General features: G+C 39.9%; 2 protein-coding genes across 2 annotated transcripts; both read left to right on the forward strand.

The window, feature by feature from the left end:
• Window positions 1-3,072: 3,072 nt before the first annotated feature.
• lyrm9 (LYR motif containing 9) lies at window positions 3,073-4,884 on the forward strand. Its single transcript, XM_046863591.1, has 3 exons — window positions 3,073-3,583; window positions 4,200-4,292; window positions 4,578-4,884. Exons 1-3 carry the CDS (start codon window positions 3,458-3,460, stop codon window positions 4,641-4,643), a joined length of 285 nt encoding a protein of 94 aa, XP_046719547.1. The 5' UTR covers window positions 3,073-3,457; the 3' UTR covers window positions 4,644-4,884.
• A 3,178-nt stretch (window positions 4,885-8,062) lies between these two features.
• LOC124395037 (nitric oxide synthase, inducible-like) lies at window positions 8,063-19,929 on the forward strand. Its single transcript, XM_046863590.1, has 25 exons — window positions 8,063-8,127; window positions 8,244-8,331; window positions 8,869-9,017; window positions 9,238-9,400; window positions 9,478-9,569; window positions 10,622-10,763; window positions 10,848-10,987; window positions 12,420-12,594; window positions 12,681-12,782; window positions 12,870-13,064; window positions 13,224-13,309; window positions 13,422-13,566; window positions 13,661-13,765; window positions 15,015-15,064; window positions 15,145-15,319; window positions 15,403-15,523; window positions 15,622-15,700; window positions 16,714-16,907; window positions 16,997-17,163; window positions 17,643-17,853; window positions 17,989-18,067; window positions 18,147-18,268; window positions 18,379-18,527; window positions 18,676-18,870; window positions 19,780-19,929. Exons 1-25 carry the CDS (start codon window positions 8,063-8,065, stop codon window positions 19,816-19,818), a joined length of 3,228 nt encoding a protein of 1,075 aa, XP_046719546.1. The 3' UTR covers window positions 19,819-19,929.
• The last annotated feature ends 648 nt before the right edge of the window (window positions 19,930-20,577 follow it).

Here is a 20,577-nt window from a genome sequence, read left to right on the forward strand (position 1 = left end):
AGATAAGCATACATATCAAAACTGGAAATTCTGATCATCTCATATTCACCTTTTGAACTCTCAGCCTTTCATGCGTTCGAGAAAGCACATGCTGCAAACAGGTGGTTGCGAAAAACTTCAGCGCGTCACTGATTATAAACTTATACGATGCCTTGCAAACTGATTCGGACCCCTGACCAATGTATCTCATCTTACCGAGTTACTAAGAGTGCAATTGAAATTAAATTCTGTTTATTTTATTTTGGAACAGAAGTATTCAGTCACTGTGATGTGAAAGTTGCCAGGTTACACTGATAAAAGAACTTAATGAGGACCTTTTATATTTACCTGTGCATTATTTAACTTGCTATAACAGTTTATTGATAAAACCCACAATATTGAAAGATCAACGGTCAAACTGTGAATATGAAGAAAAATCAAGACCAAACAGCCTTTTAGAAAGTTTATGGACAGAGTACAAATAATATCCCTATGTTTCTGAGAACAGTTGGATCAATGATCAGGAGATAGAAGCTAAACCCCAGCGTTCAGGCAACTCAGCGCCATAACAAGGAGATTTTTGCCAAATGCGACTTTGTTTCTCGCGATTCTGACTTTTTTTTCTTGCAATTTTGACTGTTTCTTGTTATTCAGATGTTTTTCTTGCAATTCTGAAATTTCTTTTGCCAGCGTCACCCCTCTGTAGTGCTAGAAAGCTTTACAAATCAAAAAAAAAATTTAATTAGGCTACAATTAATAGATTGACCTGTGAAACAATGAATTAAATTGTAGAGGACTATTTTAGGCGTGACTCCACAAACCGCCCTGTGCCGTACATATTGTAGCCGTAGCTCCTGTCTGTTATGTACACGCACTGCATTGTAACATTAAAGCGGGAGAAGTAATAGCTCAAGATACGTCTTGGTTGTTAGAAGAGAACTCAGAATTGGCAAAAATAAAGTCGGAATTGCGAGAAATAAAGTCGAAATTGGCAGAAATAAAGTCGGAATTGCGAGAAATAAAGTCGAATTTGCGAAAAAATAAAGTCGAATTTGCGAAAAAATAAAGTCAGAATTTGCGAGAAATAAAGTCGGAATTTCAAAAAATTCTGTAATTAGGCAAACTTTTTTTTCAAGTTGTCCTGTTCAGAGCTATTCGTTGTTGGAAAAACTCCATCTGACAAGGCACATCTAGCCAACGCTTGTCACACGTGCTGAAATTTCTTATAATTCGTAAAATGGTGTGTTCAACCAAACAGCACCGAGTGCCAAGTAGGACATGTATATCATTCCGTATTCATCCTTTGATCCTAACCACAAATGTCATCTTCAGCAATTTTTTTCCTGGCCACACCAAACCTCTTTAGGGTTAATAAAAAAAAAGTTCATCATGCAATTTTTTTTTTCTTTTACATTTTCTATTATTAATCTTCAAATATCATAGACAGCAATTCATCAATACACAATATGTGAACAAAATTGTTAACACCTGACCATAAGATCTTGATGTGCTTTTTAACAATCCCATATTTAGTCTTCATTTGCTGTTATAATAGCCTTCACTCTTCTGTGAAGATGTTCCTCTAGGTGATGTGAAGAGACCTGGGGTGCAATCAGCATTCATTCCCCCAAAGCTATACAGTATAAGAGATCTTTATCAGGTCATTTAATATCTTCAATATCTTGTTGCTGGATACTTTTGTTTAGTGATGCAGTGGGGATGGTCAGTACTTAAAATGTTGGACTCCTGTTTGGAATATTTTGAGTTCAAATCCCAACACTACAACTTCAAATTACTGGGCCCTTAATAAATGAGATAGATGTAAGCCACTCTGAACATCTACACATAAGGGCGTCATTGTAAATGGCACCAAATGTCTTATGTGTAAATGCACTGATTCTGAGGACAAAGCTATTGTTTAGCTAAACTTCACATAATGCAATTATTACAACTACTAAATCAATTAATTACTGAATTATTCAGTCTGCTGTTACATTTAAAGACTGTAAGATTTAATATTTCATAAAAGGCCAGCTAGGTGTGTTGATTTCTTCTGTCACACACACCTCCCGACACACTGTCAACACCATGCTGACTAGCGTCTTTGATGCCCTGGGGTTTTCCTCCTCCTGAACAATGTGAGCATTCAGTCATGACATTAACACTGCGTTCTTCACTCTGCCAGCTGGACACTTAAGAACCACCGATCCAGCCAGACGCTTGGCATCGGAATCCTGGGAATGACCACTGACCTATTCCAACACATCAAAAGCATGCCTACGTGTGGGTTTGCACGGCTCAACACCAAACGGGTTCCTATATACATAATAACAAAGAACGATATAATAGCCTTGTAATGCACTTTGGGTCCACTAACGAGAGTTATAGAACTAGACCAGGTGATATTCTTCTTAAATCTACATCTTATATTATTAGATTCTGTCACGAGTTAAATAGTTGGTGTAGGTGAAATAGTAAAATAAATATATATATATATGTGTGTGTGTGTGTGTGTGTGTGTGTGTGTGTGTGAATGAAAACATGAGTCTTTAATTTTGACAGTATAAAGTAGTACACAGTGGTATTTCAAACCAAAAATATTTTTAGTTTTGGTATTTTCAGGATCAGTAGTATTAATAGAAGCAGTAGTAGAATTAATAATATTGTTAGTAGTATTAAAATTAGGATTAGTAAGAGTAGTAGTAGTTGTAGTATTAGTCGTAAAAATAGTATTTGTGGTAGTATTGATTGTAATAGAAGTAGCTGTAGTATTAGTACTAACATTAATAGAAGCAGTTATATTATTAGAATTAATAATAGTAGTTGTAGTATTGGTGGTCTCATCAGACAGACAGACAGACAGACAGACAGACAGACAGACGGATAGATCTTTGTTGTCATTGCATAGTACTAATAAAAGTAGTTGAAATATTAAGAGTAGTAGAAGTAGTAATATTTGTATTAGTAGTGATATTGGTAGTGTAAATATGAGTAAAGGTTGTTGTAGTAGATTATGTTAGTGTAAGTGTTTATGTAAAAATAAGACTTTTAGTTTGATATTATTTCAAAGCCAAAACGAACACAGGAAGTAGTTCAGGAACCCAAACACACCGTTTCTGTTTGTATAAAGTGCTATCAGGGAGCAGACGCTGCAGTCGGGGGGTCGGTATACAGGGAGCAGACGCTGCAGTCGGGGGTCGGTATACAGGGAGCAGACGCTGCAGTCGGGGGTCGGTATACAGGTAGCAGACGTTGCAGTCGGGGGTCGGTACAGGGAGCAGACGCTGCAGTCGGGGGTCGGTATACAGGGAGCAGACGCTGCAGTCGGGGGGTCGGTATACAGGGAGCAGACGTTGCAGTCGGGGGTCGGTAAACAGGGAGCAGACGCTGCAGTCGGGGGGTCGGTACAGGAAGCAGACGCTGCAGTCGGGGGGTCGGTACAGGAAGCAGACGCTGCAGTCAGGGAGTAACGGTGAGAATGACCCCACTTCCGGGAGCTGAGCTGGTGCGGACCCCGCTGCAATTGTACCGCTACTTGCTGCGCTGCTGCAAACTGCTGCCCAGTGCGGCCGTGCAGACCCACTACCGTCACACCGTCCGACAGGTACCGAACTCCTCATACTGACACCACCCCTACCGCAACCACGTGGGCCATCCAGAGACACGCGCACAACACTTACAACAAACCACGTGCATAGTCTGCACATTTTCTCACATTGGGCTTGTTATGGTTGCTGTTTACGGCTGCAAAGTTTTCTAGAGTGAAATGTGAGGACATGTGTCTAAAAGCTTGGGCCGAAATTTGTTTTGCAACAGGACAATGATCCCAAGCTGAAGCAGGACAGCTACAAAACAATGGCTGTAAATAAAACACAGACAGGTGCAATTAAATGACGTTCAGCCAAGCTGAAATAGTCGCAGGAAGATGACGTCAGAAACGACGTTGCATGCTTTTTCAATTAATACATTATTATATTTACATGGCAGATTTTTTGAGGACGTTTTTGGGAGGTAGGAGGAAACCAGAGAACCGCAGGGAGAACATGCAAAACTGGATTCCCAGAAGCACAGTTTCACCAACCAAGTAGTGATGCATCTAGAAAATAATTCAGATATTTAGTTAATATAAGTGCTCATTGTGGCTGGAGGACATCATGACATCACAGAATAGTTTGCAGGAACATAGTTAATTTTCTAACAGATTGCATTGTTGTCTACAGAGTTACAACAGCCACGCAGATGAGGACGACCCTGACCGAATCCGTGCGATCGTCCAGAGAGCGATTTCTGACGCTGACTGGATCTTAAACAAGGTGAATCAAATAAATCGAAATCAAAAGAGACGTAAGGCAAAGGAAAACATTGTAAAGCCTCTGGAATGTGACTTATAGTGCAATATTTTATAGAAAAGAAAAAAAACTTGGTAAGGTTTTGTTGATTCTGATTGGTCATTGGTTAAATTTCTATGACATACAAACAGTAGCAGTGCATTCCAAACTTTTCTTCATCGTATCATCCTGGTGTTGATTATTCTCCTATAACAGCATCTGATTTCGATGCAGAAGTGTATTAATCGTTCTCCGTTTTTTTTTCCACAGTATATCAAAAAGACAGGATCTCCAGGTCAGGACGCAACAGCGCAAAACAACTCCGATCGAAACTGATGCTACTCTGCTTTAAAGCTCATAGAAAGCACATGTAATTGTGCTTCTAAGGCAACATTTTGCACATAAAAAGCAGTTAATACTTTCTGAACTACTGTATGTGTGTATGTGGATATTTTGTACAGACTGTTTAGTGGAACCATTAGCTCGCTGGAGGACCTCCATCGCATCTTGTTAATACTGTGTATATTAAATTGCACTGTATATGATGAATATATAATAAAACATCTTACTAAATAAATATATGGTGCATTTTTTTCCACATTTGAACACAAACGTTTTCATCCTGTAAATAATATATATAAAGTAGTAATATATATATTTTTTTAAGCAGTTTGTCACATTGCATATGAATTCATTTTCTTCTCAGACTAATGACTATCTTGGTCTAAGTGCTTTATTAAACATAGAACATAGTCATTGAATTTTATGGTTTTACACATCAGGACAAAAATCATCTGGTCTTGGAATTAGTTAAATACAACCTCAATTGAACAACAATACATGACATGACGTATATATCTCATTACTAAGTACACCTTTATTGCTTCAATAGGAATGAAGACACTAACTAGCAGCCAGATGCTGCTAATTATATACCTTTGATTATATATATATATATATATATATATATATATATGTATATGTGTGTGTGGCACCTCTATAGAACCCAAAATCTTAGCAGTTTGCTGGTCGAGAGCATTCAGGTGTGTTAACTCAATGCCGAGGAGGAAAGACATCAGCAAGTAACTTAGAGAAGCAACTGTTGCTGCCCATCAGTGTGGGAATTGTTATTTAAAATGTAATTTCATGGAAAACATTCAAGACAGTTGGCAATCATCTCATGAGTGAGCGTCCCAGCAAATATTTACCGCAAGGTCAGAATGCTCAAGGAAATTAAAAAGAAAACGAAAAAAAAGCAGGAGATACATCTCAGATTCTACAGGCCTCAGTTAGCATGTTAAATGTGAAAGTTTATGACGGTACAATTAAAAAAAGACTGATTAAGTATTATTTGTTTGAAATGGTTAGCAGGAGGAAGCTTTTGTTACTTTTAAAAAACATGGCAGCTTGGATTAGGTTTACAAAGTTGCATGTGAGTAAGACATTTGGAATGATGTCATTCAGACTGTTGAAACAAAAAAGTAAGATGTTTTTTCACAGCGCCACGTTTGGTGGAAACAAAAAACCCCCCACCATATCGACCACAAACACCTTATACCACCTTTAAAGCATGGTGATAAATGGGGTAATGATTTTGGATTGTTGTGCTCATTATGGCTCCTGGGTATGGCTGCAAAGTCTCCTAGAGTCAAATATGAGGCCATCTGTCCAAAAGCTTGGGCCGAAATTGGTTTTGCAGCAGGACAATGATCCCAAGCACAACCAGGAAATCTACAAATGGATGGATGGATGGAGTTTAGTAGTGTGATGGTGGATGGAAAAAAGCCAGCCCTGAACCTGCTGGTTCTTGTGCTCCTGTATCTCCTTTTTGATGGAAGGCGGTTAAACAGTTTGTGACTGGGATGTGAAGAGTCCTTGATAACGTTGTGAGCTCTGCACAGATATCTGCTGTGGTGCAGGTGTTCAATGGCAGGTTGGGTGCCAGTGATGCGTTGGGCAGTTTTGCAGGGCTTTATGTTCACAAACACTGGAACATCCATACCATACAGAGCTGTTTTGGTGCCAGGACAGATCCTCAGAGATGTGAACTCCAAAGAACTTAAAGATGGAGGCCCCTTTACCTCAATTGCATTGATGAAGACTGCTGTTAGATTTCCAACAGTCCACAATAAGCTCTTTAGTCTTCATGGCATTGAGGGTCAGGTTGTTGGTGGCACACCCTGCTGTCAGGTTTTGGATCTCTTCCCTGTAGGTGTCATTGCATACCTGGTGAATATGCTGAAGTTATGCAAAGCACATTAATGGGTAAACAGTGAGTAGAGTAGTGGGCTCAGAACACAACCCTGTGGTATGCCAGTGTCCAAATGAGGGTTGAGGATGCCTGTTTGCCCAACCTAACAGACTGAGGTCTGTTGGTGAGAAAGTCAAGAATCCATTTGCAAGTGGAGGTGCAAATACCCAGGTCACTAAGCTTAGTGATCAGTACAGTGGGGAGGACTGTATTGAATGCAGAACTAAAGTCAATGAACAGCATTCTGATACATGTGTTGGTTTTTATCCAGGTAGGTGAGGGCTGAATGACGAGCTGTGGAAACTTCATCCTCTGTCAACCTGTTTGGGTGATAGGAAAACTGGTGTGGGTCCAGTGTAAGTGGTAGTCCCACAGTGAGGTGATTCAGAACCAGTTTCTCAAAGCACTGCACCAGTTGCCCAGCGCATGCTCTGAGGACACGTCTCAGTATGGTGTCCAGACCAGCTTCCTTACTTGCATCCACTCTGCTAAATGCTAAATAGACGTCCGTTGTTGAGAGTGACAGTGGACTGTGAGCAGTAGAGGAGCTTAGGCACTGGTTTGATGCTCTGTTGTAGTCCTCTGCATTGCCAGATTTTAAAAACAGCATCTCTTGCTTTAAGCAGGAGACAGACCTTAGAGTTCGTCCACGGCTTCTGATTAGGAAAGCATTTCACGTGTTTGATGGTAGTGGCATTCTCAAAGCACGTGTTGATATGGTCCAAAACGGATGAAGTGTAGATGTCCAGGTCTGTGTGAGAGTCCAGTGTGGCGTGTGAGGCGAACATGTTCCAGTCAGTATCCTGAAGCTGTTGCTTCCTGAATCCTGATCAGACTGACCCAAATGGTGGAGGGGAATGGCTGTGTATGCCTCAGGTATGTTTGTGTATACCTGATACAGTGTATTGTCCCCTCTGGTAGAGCAGGAGACATTCAGAATCAAGGTGTTGCTATTGCCAAGTCAACCTGAATACAATGTGGCAGGACCTTAAGACATTCAAGGTGTTTCGTAATAATACAAAACCTGCCACATTGTTCCATTTCCTTTAAATTATTATTATAATTTGAATAATTGTGTTAGGGAATAATGCAAATATTTTAAATAACCTACCATTCAGTGTAGCTCTCAGCCCCTTTCCCACCTCTCCCCATGAGCTTGACATCTCAAGAGCTTGGCATTTCTTTTCGGTCCCTTCTGCCCCAATCTCAAGCAGGTGCAGCATATAAAAGGGGCTGAAAAAAACACAATATGCTCACAGCGCTGCACACCGATGGTCAGCTGGCGTCTAAAATATAAGGTGAAACAAAGGTTGCATTATAAATTTGTTTAACTCCAGCTGATTATAGTCACCAGAAGAAGAGGAACAGAAGACGACGATAAAGAAGACGAAGAAGGTATTATTGTCAATTATTAAAAAAAATAATAATATTAAAAATTGGACATTTGAATTTAGTTATTACACTTTTACTCACTACTGTACGATAGACACCACAGGGCAAAATTATGGGAAAGAAACTTAAAAGAAAGGAGCTCCAACAACCTCAACCTAATAAGGTCAGAAAGCTGCGGTAGATTTTTGCACATGTGACAATTGAACAGTTAAATCGACACAAATTTAATTAAAAATATGTCAAAAATAATGCAACTTATGAATAGGATATAAATGTTATTAGCAGGCAAACAGGAGCGACCGGAGTCCTGTAGAGCTCCATGTACACAATCTGCAAACTGGCTCCCGATACCAAGACACGCTTTATCACAGAGCCATCAAGGTGAGTCCGAATCTATCTAAAGCTTTAAAATATGAAAAAATGTCTGTTTGAGACACCGTAAGATCGGTATGTGTTTTCTGCACCTCTCATTCCACACTTACTCTTCATTTGCTGTTATAATAACCCCTACTCTTCTGGGAAAATGTTTTAGATTTTAAAGTGTGCTTGTACAGATTTGTGTGAGATTCGTTCAGCCACAAGGGTGTTAGTAAAGTCAGGTGCTGATGGAGGTGGGAAGGTGATGAGGCCTGGGGGTGCAGTCAGCATTCACAATTATCATGTTTAATAGTGTTGAGTTCAGAGCTCTATAGCAGGAGATCTTCCACTCCAACCCATGTAAATCATATCTACATGGAGCTGGCTTTTTATATTTTTAACAACCCAAAGGTTTTAAAGGTTTGCATAAGTTAAATGATTATTCTATACTATTTTGGCATGCTTTTAGCAGTTTATGCCATAGCATGCATCCTAAACACCTCAATCAATTCAAACTTTTGCCATTCTCCTGATCTGTGAGCGTTGTGTTTGAAATTCCAGGGTCTGTGCTGCAAGCCGAAAGTGTGCGAGGGCTCCGTATTGAATCCAAAGTCTCTAACTCGCCCTCCTCCCGCTTCCCCTCCTTCAACCAATAAGCTCATCGCACAGGCAATCGACTTCATTAACGAGTACCACAAATCCTTTAAAAGGTAAGCATTATCAGTTCGTATATTTACATCTATGCTTTGTTTAACATTGCTGCCAAGCTGAGGATGTTCTGCCTGATTGTTTTATTTTCAATCACACAACTCTGGGAGAAAATTGGCCATTAGATTACATTTAATAGCTGCTTGGATCATTTATATCTTGAAAGCATGATCTGGGCGACAAGCCTAACTGCAGCTCGTTTGTATTCATCATTTAACCCAGCTCTAAAATAGACGAGCATTTGGCCCGGGTTAATGAGGTTGCTCAAGAGATTGATGTCACCGGATCTTATCAGCTCACTACTGAAGAGCTGGCGTTTGGAGCCAGGCAGGCTTGGAGGAATGCACCCAGGTGCATTGGCAGGATCCAATGGTCCAATTTGCAGGTCTGACACTTTTGAAGCTCCTACTGAACAATCAGGCTGATGGCCATTTTCTTATGAGAAAATTTGCTTCACTCCAGGTGTTTGATGCACGGGAATGCAGAACAGCAAAGGACATGTTCCAGTTTCTGTGTGCTCATCTTCAATTTGCTTCTAATGGAGGAAACCTAAGGTATGCAGGTTACGGTGATATTATTATTAGTGTTTTTTTATATATATAATAGCTACAAATAAACCTCAACATCTTAAGGTTGAGGTCAGAGCTCTATAGAAGGCCACTGAAGAACTTCCACCCCACCCCATTGGCACTACATCTTCAAAAAGCTGACTTTTTTTTAAAAAGGCCATTGTCATGCTGGAACAGGTTTGGGTCTTCTAGCTCAAGTGAAGGGAAAATTCCATGCCACTGCACCAAAGGCATCCTATACAACTGTGTGCCTTCATCTTCTCCATCTTTATAGTAACAGTTTGGGAAGGTATGGCTAAAAAAGTCAGGTGTCCCAATATTTTTTTAAATTAAGTGTATGTTCTGGATCATAAGCAGATCCTTTCCTTCTCCACACATTGTTTGAGCTTAATATCTGTTTCAAAACTTTGTGACTTTCTATCTGGCCTTCTGATTACAAATGCTGATGGGTATGGCCTTGTGGTATGGCCTTTATATTTCTGCTCTCAAACTGAACAATGGATTGTGATACCTTCACCCCTGATTGGTGGACATTGTCGGTGATGTCACTGATGTTGCTTTTGGTTATTTTTTTTACATTTCTTACAATGTTTCTAGGCAGACATGTTCAGTGATGGTCTGTTAGTACACCAGCAGTTTTTGTCTTGTTGAGGACATTCCATTCCATGTTATATAGGATATTCCCAATGTTTTCGCTATGTCTCTGATTAGCTTTCCTTCTTTTTCAACTGCATGTTGTACAGCCCTCTGGTTTTCATGTTGGTTTATCCAGCATTGGTTTATCCAACATTTGCAGTCTTTACAAGTCAAAACCAGAGTTTAAATCAATTGCTGAAACAATCAATCTAACAGGAAAAAAACAGGGCACTTAACACTTAAACACCTGTTACATACAGGTTTATTTACTTAGCTTCCACCATGAGTGAAAAAAAAAAGAAAGCCTCATAACCTACATTTGTCTCAGCTGATACTCTCTGACCAATCAGATTTGAGAATGAACCCATGCTGTGTATACAGAAACTGTTATTATTTTACAGGTCAGCTATTACCGTGTTTCCTCAAAGAACAGACAGACAGCATGATTTCCGAGTTTGGAACAGTCAACTCATTCGATACGCTGGCTATCAGATGGAGGACGGACATATTATAGGAGACCCCGCTAACGTCGAATTCACCGAGGTATCCACGAGTCACACACTAAACTCTTTTCGATCTGAGTTAAATTACTGCTTGTTAAATAAAAATAAAAATGCCTTTTAACAGATTTGTGTCCAACTTGGATGGACACCAAAGTACGGGCCCTTTGATGTTCTGCCACTGCTCCTGCAGGCCAACGGAGAAGATCCTGAGCTGTACGAAATTCCAGCAGAGTTGATACTGGAGGTTCAAATAGAGCATCCAAGGTAAGCAATTAACACCTTATAAACCTTTCATGGTTTCCATAATAGCTCTAACTTGCTTCTAAACAAGAGGATTTGGGGTTAAATAGATTGGTTTAATATTATGTTAGTATTTAAAAAGCTTGATATGAAAGACCAAGCCAGAATTTTTAAACAAAGCCTGCAGTACCGTGCATAATATAGATATAAATATAATTTTAAAAAGCACCATGATTCTATACTGTTGTGCTGAAGGTTTCTTGCGTTGCTTGCTTTCAACTTAATGTTGGAAATCCATGAAAATCCAGGCTCTGAAAACACAAACGTTCCCAGTCATTCTTGTGCTTCTGAAGAGCCTGCTGTAGCAGAAACGTTAAATCAACAAATCCTTGAAACATAAAGATCAGGGATAAGTGGAACATGCCATTTGCACTTAATTACACCACCCAATTGCCCCATTCATTCATGAGAACATAACAAAATTACCCTAATACCACGTTAGCTTTCTTGGGAACCAGTGAAGTGCTGAGTGCTAGAGCCTACAAGACTCAGCTATCAACAATAACAAAGTGTGACCAAAATGCTTCTAGTAAATTCCATCCAGTCAATGGCCATCTTAGTAACGTTCTTGGACATTCCTTTGCTGTCAGACAAGACCCACAAAGCTTTGCATAATTATTCCCCCTGTTTGAACGACATATTTTGTAGTGTTGCTTCTAGGAACTGAAATAGACTTTCTTGGGAATACATCGATCAGCATAACATTGTGACCACCTGCCGAATATTGGTCTTCTTTGCTGCCAAAACAGTCGTAACCCGTGGATCATTAACATAATAAACTTCTTCAGCAATTTGAGTTACAGGAGCTCGTCTGTTAGCTCGGACCACACGGACCAGCCTTCACTCCCCACATGCATCAAATTTCACTAGTGTTCCTTCCTTGGAGCACTTTTGATAGATTCTAAGTCTCTATTTGTTCTTATAATTTCCTCCACTCTTCTGGGAAGATGTTCCACAAAATTTTGGAGTGTGTTTAAAGATATGTGTTCATCAGCCACAAGAGTGTTACTAAAGGCAGGCACTGATGTAGGTGAGGAGACCTGGGGTGCAGTCAGCGTTCACATTCTTCTCAAAGGTGTTCAGTAGGGATGAGATCAGAGATCTATAGCAGGCCACTCAAGATCTTTCTCTCCAAAGCATGTAAAGCAGATCTTCAAGAAGCTCACTTTGTGCACAGGGACATTGCAAGGGCTTCCAAGTTCAATGAAATGACAAATGTAATGGCAGTACATCCAAAGACATCCTATACAATTTTGTGCCTTCATATTTTGTGGTCACAATTTGGGGAAGAACCACATATGGTTGAAAAAGTCGGGTGTCCGAATACTTTTGCTCTTATAGTGTATGAAATTTGATATACTTGGTTCAATACTGATTGATGCCTTTTTTCATCCAGGTATGAATGGTTTAAAGACTTGAACCTGAGATGGTATGCTGTACCTGCAGTGTCCAACATGTTGCTGGAGATCGGGGGTCTTGAGTTCACAGCATGCCCCTTTAATGGCTGGTACATGGGCACTGAGATTGGTGTGAGGGACTTCTGCGATTCTCAGCGCTACAACATGCTGGAGGTGAACCCAGTTCACTTAGTATGGGACGATCCAGAAGTTTAGATAAGGATTAAACTAAAATCTGTTTGTAATGCTTTTTTCTACAGAAAGTTGGACGCTGTATGGGTTTAGATACACACAAGCTGTCATCACTGTGGAAGGATGAGGCTCTGGTTGCCGTCAATGTTGCTGTGATTCACAGTTTTCAGGTACAAAGCTCTTGACCATTATGTACACAAAAGAAAGCCTTTTTATAATTTTATAATGTCTAAGTTCCTCCCTGTCTTGTGTTGCAGAAAAACAAGGTGACAATCACAGACCACCATTCTGCCACCGAGTCCTTCATGAAGCACATGGAGACTGAATTACGCCTTCGTGGTGGCTGTCCTGCTGACTGGATCTGGCTGGTGCCTCCCATGTCTGGTTCTCTGACCCCTGTGTTCCACCAGGAGATGATCAGCTACATCCTGTCCCCCTTCTACTACTACCAGGTACAAAGATGAACGTCATTATTTAAGAAAACTTGTGGGTTAACATTATAACAAACAACAGACGCATCAATTTTCTGCAAATTTCAACAATCTTCTTTAATCTTCTTCATAAAGTTCACAGGTCTTGTGATGGTCATTATCTTTTTTTTTCCTTCAAAGCCTGATCCTTGGTTAACGCATGTATGGAAGGATGAAAAGAAACAACTGAAGAAGCAAAGAAAATTAAGCTTCAAAGGTCTGATAAGGTGAATGCTCTTCATCCACCATATCTATGTCCACATGCCAATATCTAAAGTCATCAGTTATTCGCTTTAATTGAATGTTTGCAAGTCATTATTGTGCATTCTCTCGGTCCAGGGCAGCGGTTTTCTCTCAAATACTGATGAAATCTGTGTTAGTAAAGAGAGTCCCCTGCACCATTCTCTACGCTACGGAAACAGGAAGATCACAGACCTTTGCCAAAAAGCTCAAATCAATGCTCAGTTGTGCATTTAACCCCAGGGTAAAAGATTCATACCTTCAAAGGACGGATATGAAAATGGCCTGTAGACATGATGTGATGTGGACATTTCTTTTCTTGTATGTTTGGGTTACAGCTACTCTGCATGGAGGACTATAATTTCCTGGACCTTGAGAAAGAGTGTCTCGTAATGGTGGTGGCCAGCACATTCGGTAGTGGGGACTCCCCAGGAAATGGACAGGTATGGACTCCGGATAAACGCTGGCGAGAACATCTGAATATCTTCATGTCTATGTATGTATGAACATGCCATGACCTATGAGAAAATCCCATGACCCATGAGGCTTGCGTCCTTGAATACAGGTAGTCTCAGAGTTACGATGGTTTGACATGATTTTTCGATCTTACGATGGCGATATGAAAACATAAAAAAATTACAATTTTCACGCCACGTTTTAATCTTCATACTACATGTTGGAATGCTGCAAGGATGTAGGTACGCATCTTCCTCCTTTTTTGTGTGTTTTGGTTTTCCAAAGCCCAATCTAGCTCGTAGCTTTTTCCTGTGTCAGTGCGTTCGGCTTTGCCCTCCATTCGCAAACTGCCGCTTGTCCACAAGCCTACGGCCACAAACTTATATACTGTAAAGTTTATACATTACGGTACTGTACATTTATTTTTTTTGCTAAATTATGTACTGTATTTTTTAAATTACAGGGGACGACCTGAAAACTGTTTAACCAGAAATGTTTTAAAAGATGGTCACTGCACTGTAGGTACCAAACTAGGGCCCATCATAGCATTGAAAAAAGTTGCACTGGGGCACCCAGGTCAGGGCAGAACAGACCTCTCAGAATATAACATCATTTAATAGTACCCATGGGGGCCTGTCCATTGATAATAATGATAATGTCCATCACTCTTGACACTGGACCAGATGTATCAGCTGTTAGTGTAAAGATTGGATGATCATCCCAAATGCTGCAGCTTACACACTGGCAACTTAAAAAAACACCCTGTTGGTGTTGTATAATTGTACATAAAATGTCTAATTATTAAACCAAAGATGAGACGATTCCACAACTTTGCAGGATAGGAATCCTGAAGCACTCACCATAGTTTGGTCAGAGTTTGACCAAAGTTGCAAAGCATATGGCTCTATATTTCCCACATACATATCCCAGAGATGTTAGGAAGCTGGGGTCAGAGCTCAGGGTCAGACATGATACAGCATCCCTAGAGCACAGAGGGTAAAAGGCCTTGCTCAAGAGCCCTAAGAGTAGTAGTTTGGAAATAATTGGGCTTGAACCCCTAACCTTATGATCAGTAATCCAGCTTTAACTACTGAGCTTCAAAATAGATCACAAAAATATCATGCTCATGTGTTTGAGAAGGTATTCAGATGATTCTCACTGAGCATCTTTTTTTTTTATGACTTTCAATACCACATATACAATGTATATTAAAAACTGTATTCCCTTTTTTTGAAGATATTCAAGAAGCACCTTTTCAGCACAAAAAAACTCAAAAACAAATTCCGGTTTGTATTCTCTGACACTTGTTAAAAGGATTTTTCCCCCCATGATCTGGATAGTGGTTTAATCTCATTCTATTACACAGGTACAGTGTTTTTGGCCTTGGCTCCCGCATGTACCCGCAGTTTTGTGCGTTTGCCCATGCTGTGGATGAAAAGCTTGCGGAATTGGGCGCCAAACGAGTGACTTCAATAGGAGAAGGAGATGAGCTCAACGGGCAGGAAGAGGCCTTCTCCATCTGGGCTTGCACCATGTTCAAGGTTCAGTAGTCACCTTAAATAAACAGGAAATCACATTAACTACTAATTGATTGTGGTTCATAAAAATCGTGGAACTTTTGTAGGCTGCATGTGAGGAGTTTGGGATTGAGAGTCCTGTCTTATGGGCAGAGCATCTAAAAGACAGCTGGGACCCACTAAGACACCGGGTGCAGCCTGACAGCAGCTCCTTTGAACGCATAAGAGGTATCATGTATCATTTCTAAAAGTTCTCACTGGTGGTTACAGTAGGAAAAAATATTATTCTAAAGTTTAAGATGTCTGTTTGTTGCCTTTTTGCCCAGCTCTTTCTGCACTCCACTCTAAGACGGTGTTCAACATGAAGCTAAAGAAAAGAAAGAATCTACAAAGTTCACGATCAAGGTTGACTTAGCAAACTTAGACCCCTCCAACTGCAGTAAAAGGCTATGGAGGTCCTAAGATGCATTATAATATATTTTTCTTTCTTGCTCTCTCGTGATCACGACTTAATGTTTCGGTGATCTTGAAATAACAAAAGTTGTTTTCTCGTTTTTAAGTCAATTTGCTTGTGATCTCAACATAACAAGGTTTTCTCGTGATCACGACTTAATTTTTGCCTGATCTAGACATAACAAGAGTTGTTTTCTAGTTATCATTACTTCATTTTCTCGTGATCTCAATATAACAAAAATGTTTTTTTCCGTGATCCAGACATAAATAGTTTTTTTTTTCATTAGCACAAAGTTGTTTTCTAGTTATCATAACTTCATTTTCTTGTGATCTAGACATAACAAAAGTGGTTTTCTCGTTATCGTAACTTTCTCAATATCTTAAACTAAAAAAAAGTTGTTTACTCATTATTTACATCGACATTCACATTTAGCAGACGCCCTTGTCCGGAGCGACGTAGAAAAGTGACATAAAACATTTGTTTTCTTGTATCACAACTTTATTTTTTTCCTGATCTGGACATAACAAGAGTTGTTGTCTCGTGATCTTGAAATAACAATTTGTTTTCTCGTGATCTCGACATAACAAAAGTTGCTTTGTTCGTGATCCAGATATAAAAAGAGTAGTTTTTTCATTAGGCAGCTTTATGTTCTTGTGATCTCGACATAAAAGTTGTTTTCTTGAGATCACAAATTAATATTTCCGTGCTCTTGGCTTAACAAACATTGTTTTCTCGTGATTGCGACACTTGAGAAGGAGGCAGTCATGTCTGCAACTTTATTATCGAAGACAATACACAGCGACCCTGAGTCATGATCACGAGATTACTGAAAATTCAGTTGTGATCACAAAAAAAACAAGAAAAAAAAAAATATTATAATGCATGGCCTCTTAGGACTCCACAAAATGGTGCATCAATTTGAACGTATTTTTTCTTATGCGTTGTCATGTGCCATTGTTTTCAGCTGCTGTACTTTACTGGTTGAACTGGAAGTTGGGGATAACAAAAAAGAGGCTTTGGACTATGCTCCAGGTGACCATGTAGGTGTTTTTCCTGGGAATTCCCCTGAACTGGTGAGGGAGATTCTGAAGCGCCTCCCTAATGCCCCTCCCACCAATCAGAGCATCCAACTTGAATACCTACCTGAGACCTGCTCTGGTAATGGTCACTATTAATCTAAATTACATTACCAACTTATTATTGATTAAAAAATTCTCCTGTATGATTTCTCCTTCCTTGTTCGGCAGCAAGCGCAAAATGGAAAACAGATTCACGAATCCCAGCATGCCCTCTTGCCAAGGCTTTTACATACCTCTTGGACATTACCACCCCACCTTCTCAAAGCTTCTTGCACAAGCTTTCACTGATGGCTAAACAGGAGGAGGACCGGCAACGCCTGATGACTCTTGCAAGGGTAACTTAAACCCTGAAACGCTCCCAATGAAATAATCATTAAAACTAAATCTACAGCAGTTTAAGTTGTTCAGAGGGAACTAAGTTTTCCCTCAAAATGTTACAAAGTTGGAGGCACACAGTGATATTGAATGTCTTTTGATGTGGTAGCATGAAATTTTCCCTTCATTGGAACTTGGAGAGCAAAACCTGATTCAGCATGACAATGCCCCATGTTTTAAAACGGCTGGAGTAGAAGATCTAAAGTGGTCCTCACACATCTCCACAAGCACACTACACAGTCTAGTGGAGATTCTGAAACTGATAAAGCTAACAATTTGAAAAACAGTTGACCTGTCAAAGTATGCATTAATTGCAGGGTTTGACAATTAATTTTCTCAAATTGCTATCACTTTTTTAAACGAAGACTTAAATGAGAGTGAGTCCTTGAGAAAAAGTAACTTTTTTTGCATTTTTATTACTTATTGCACCTTTCTGCAGGACTTCAAGTGCTACTCAGAATGGAAAGCATTTAGTATGCCCAATTTCCTGGAGGTTCTCGAAGAGTTTCATTCCCTGGAGCTTTCTGCAGCCTTCCTCCTCAGCCAGCTACCTCTCCTAAAGCCCCGCCTCTACTCTGTCAGCTCCTCCCCAGACCTCCACCCTCACGAGCTGCACCTCACCGTGTCAGTGGTCAACTACCGTACACAGGGTAAAGGAAGCACAATGCCACAATAAAGAAACCCCTTTCATGGCATCAGTAATGCATTCTTACAAGATTCTGTGGCATGAAAAGGATAAAATTCTGAACTTTTGAAGCTTTCTGTTTTTAATTCCAGATGAAAAGGTCCTCTGCATCATGGTGTCTGCAGCACATGGCTTAACGCTCTCAAAGAGGGCCAACTGGTTCCCTGCTTTATTCACAGGTGCTCAGACTTTTTCCATGCCTTTTTGTGTAAACAGTTATGATGTGTTTTCTAGTGTTTCTTTATTGGTCTGCTTTAGATCCAGCAGGTTCCACCTTCCACCAGATCCAAGTTCTCCTACTATGCTGATTGGAGCAGGCAGTGGTATTGCACCTTTCAGGAGTTTCTGGCAACAGCGCTTCCATGACATGAAAACAACAGGTACTGCCTGATCCACATTTAGAGAAGGCAATTGGCTGGAAGAGAATTCAAGTTTATTAGTTAACCATTGTACCAGATGTGTAATAGGGTGTGTACATTTTGTCTGAAAGGCCTGAAGGGCATTCCAATGACGCTGGTATTTGGATGTCATGCAGTGGACATGGATCATCTTTATAAAGATGAGGCTTTGGACATGAGAGTAAATGGCACGCTAAAAAGCATCATTCCAGCATACTCCTGCCAGGCTGGGCTCCCCAAAGTATATCTCACTTCTTACCACTAAGAACTTACTAAAAACTGAACCCATTTTTACTAATAACACTTTCACTCAAACTATTCACTGGCACCTGTTTTAAACGTTCCTTTATTAAGCATTATCATTAATAAAACATTTTTTTGGGCCCCAGGTGTATGTTCAAGATGTCTTGAAGAAGCAGCTTAGTGAAGAGGTTTGGCAGGTCTTGTACCAGAGCACTGGACATCTTTATGTATGTGGTGGCATGAGCATGGCTCGAGATGTTGCACACACTATACAGGAGATCCTGGGTAATCGTTTGGGCATAACCCTCATCCAAGCTGGGGAATATCTGGATCAATTAAAGGTGCAGCAGGACACATCTTCTCTTGGTTATCCACCAGCCTTTTTCAATGTGTTTCATTTCCTAGATTTTTAGATTCGATTCAGATTTGGTCACATCAGCTACACTGTATTGTCAAAGGTTTTTGGACACCTGACCATAATATACGTATAGGCTTTTTGAACATTCAAATTCCACATTTGGTCCACTTAAAGAACCAAACCTTTTCCAGCATGACCATGGTTCTTTACACAAAGGCAGCTCCATGAAGATATGCTTTTCATGGGTTGGGGTGGACGATTTATTGATGTTTTAATGATTTATAATCACAATCTTGATGTCACCCTAATAAGGATGGGTTCCATTTTGAGTCTAGTTCTTCTTAAGGTTTCTTCCTCAAACCATCTAAGGGAGTTTTTCCTTGCTACAGTCACCCCAAGATCTTGCTGGCCTGCTATAGAGTGCTCACTTCGACCTCATTGTACACCTTTGGGATAAACTAGAGCACTGACAGCACTCCAGGCTTCCTCATCTCACCTACATTAGTACTTTACTAAATACCCTTGTGGCTGAATAAATCTCACACAAATCTCCAAAAGTACACTTCAAATTCTAGTGAAACATCTTCACAGAAGAGTTAAGATCATAAAAGCAACTAAATGTTGAATGGGATGTTTAAAAACCACAAACGAATATTGTGGTCTGATGTACACAAACTTCTGTCCATATGGTGTCCTGCTAATATTTAAACTGTCCTGTCTTCTTCTAACTCTTGGCCTTAATGCTATTCATTGTCTCCTAAAGAATACGAATGGATGTTCGTTCTTATTACAATGATATTACTTAAATATAACAGCGTCTTTTGTTGCCTTTTTCTTATATTGTTCTAATCCTCCAGTATAAAATGCTAAGTAACATGTGTTCTGTTTTGAGGTTGAGAACAGGTACCATGAGGAAATATTCGGAGACTAACACAGCTTCAACGTCAACATTCTAAAACTCGCCCTCTGAAGAACAGGAGCTACGGAATATTTAACAAAATACTGCAATGTTAACATACCTGTATTTCCAAACTTGTCTTTAGAGCGGTTGGGGAAAAAAAAACGATTTAATGATGTTTAATATATATTTAGCCTTGTCATTTGTGGACCAAGTGCTGATTTTCTCAATTAGCTAAAATTGAAGCGGTAGCTCAGTCTATGAGTGTTGGAATTCTAATCAGAAGGTCATGAGTTTGAATCCCAGCACCACCAAGCTGTCAATTTGGGGCTTTTGAGCTAAATCCTTAACCCATAACTCCTCAGCTGTATAAATTAGATCATTGTAAGGGCATTAGTCAAAAATACATTAAATGTAAATTGTTTTTATGTTAAGAACTCAGAACATTTCTATGATTGCTTTGCTTTTGGATCCAGTTAAATACATTTCTTATATTATGACAGCGATTTTACACCAGAAGGTGCTGGGATTTACAGTACCAAACCTTTTGTTTTGTTTGCAATCAAAACTCAAACCCCACTAGTAACTTTACTGAAATTTATGGCATTTCACAGACATGTTTATCCAGAGTGGCTTGCAATTATTTATACAAATGAGCAAGTTAGGGGCCTTGTTCAAGGGGCCCAGTACAGGCAGCTTGGCTGTGAAGGGGTTTCAACAACCTTCTGAGAAAAAGTCTTCCAACTTTTGACCAATAATCAAATACATGCAATGTGAGGAAAGATGTAGCCT

The sequence above is a fragment of the Silurus meridionalis genome, chromosome 12, assembly GCF_014805685.1.
Source record: "Silurus meridionalis isolate SWU-2019-XX chromosome 12, ASM1480568v1, whole genome shotgun sequence".
NCBI lineage: Eukaryota > Metazoa > Chordata > Actinopteri > Siluriformes > Siluridae > Silurus > Silurus meridionalis.

Excerpts from the sequence above, each read along its gene's own strand:
- lyrm9 (XM_046863591.1), top strand. The coding sequence starts at position 3,458 with ATGACCCCACTTCCGGGAGCTGAGCTGGTGCGGACCCCGCTGCAATTG. Across the intron at positions 3,584-4,199 it reads ACCGTCACACCGTCCGACAG|AGTTACAACAGCCACGCAGA; the intron begins GTACCGAACTCC and ends TGTTGTCTACAG. Across the intron at positions 4,293-4,577 it reads CTGACTGGATCTTAAACAAG|TATATCAAAAAGACAGGATC; the intron begins GTGAATCAAATA and ends TTTTTTCCACAG.
- LOC124395037 (XM_046863590.1), top strand. The coding sequence starts at position 8,063 with ATGGGAAAGAAACTTAAAAGAAAGGAGCTCCAACAACCTCAACCTAAT. Across the intron at positions 10,988-12,419 it reads GTTCAAATAGAGCATCCAAG|GTATGAATGGTTTAAAGACT; the intron begins GTAAGCAATTAA and ends TTTTTCATCCAG. Across the intron at positions 17,854-17,988 it reads GGTCAACTACCGTACACAGG|GTCCTCTGCATCATGGTGTC; the intron begins GTAAAGGAAGCA and ends CCAGATGAAAAG.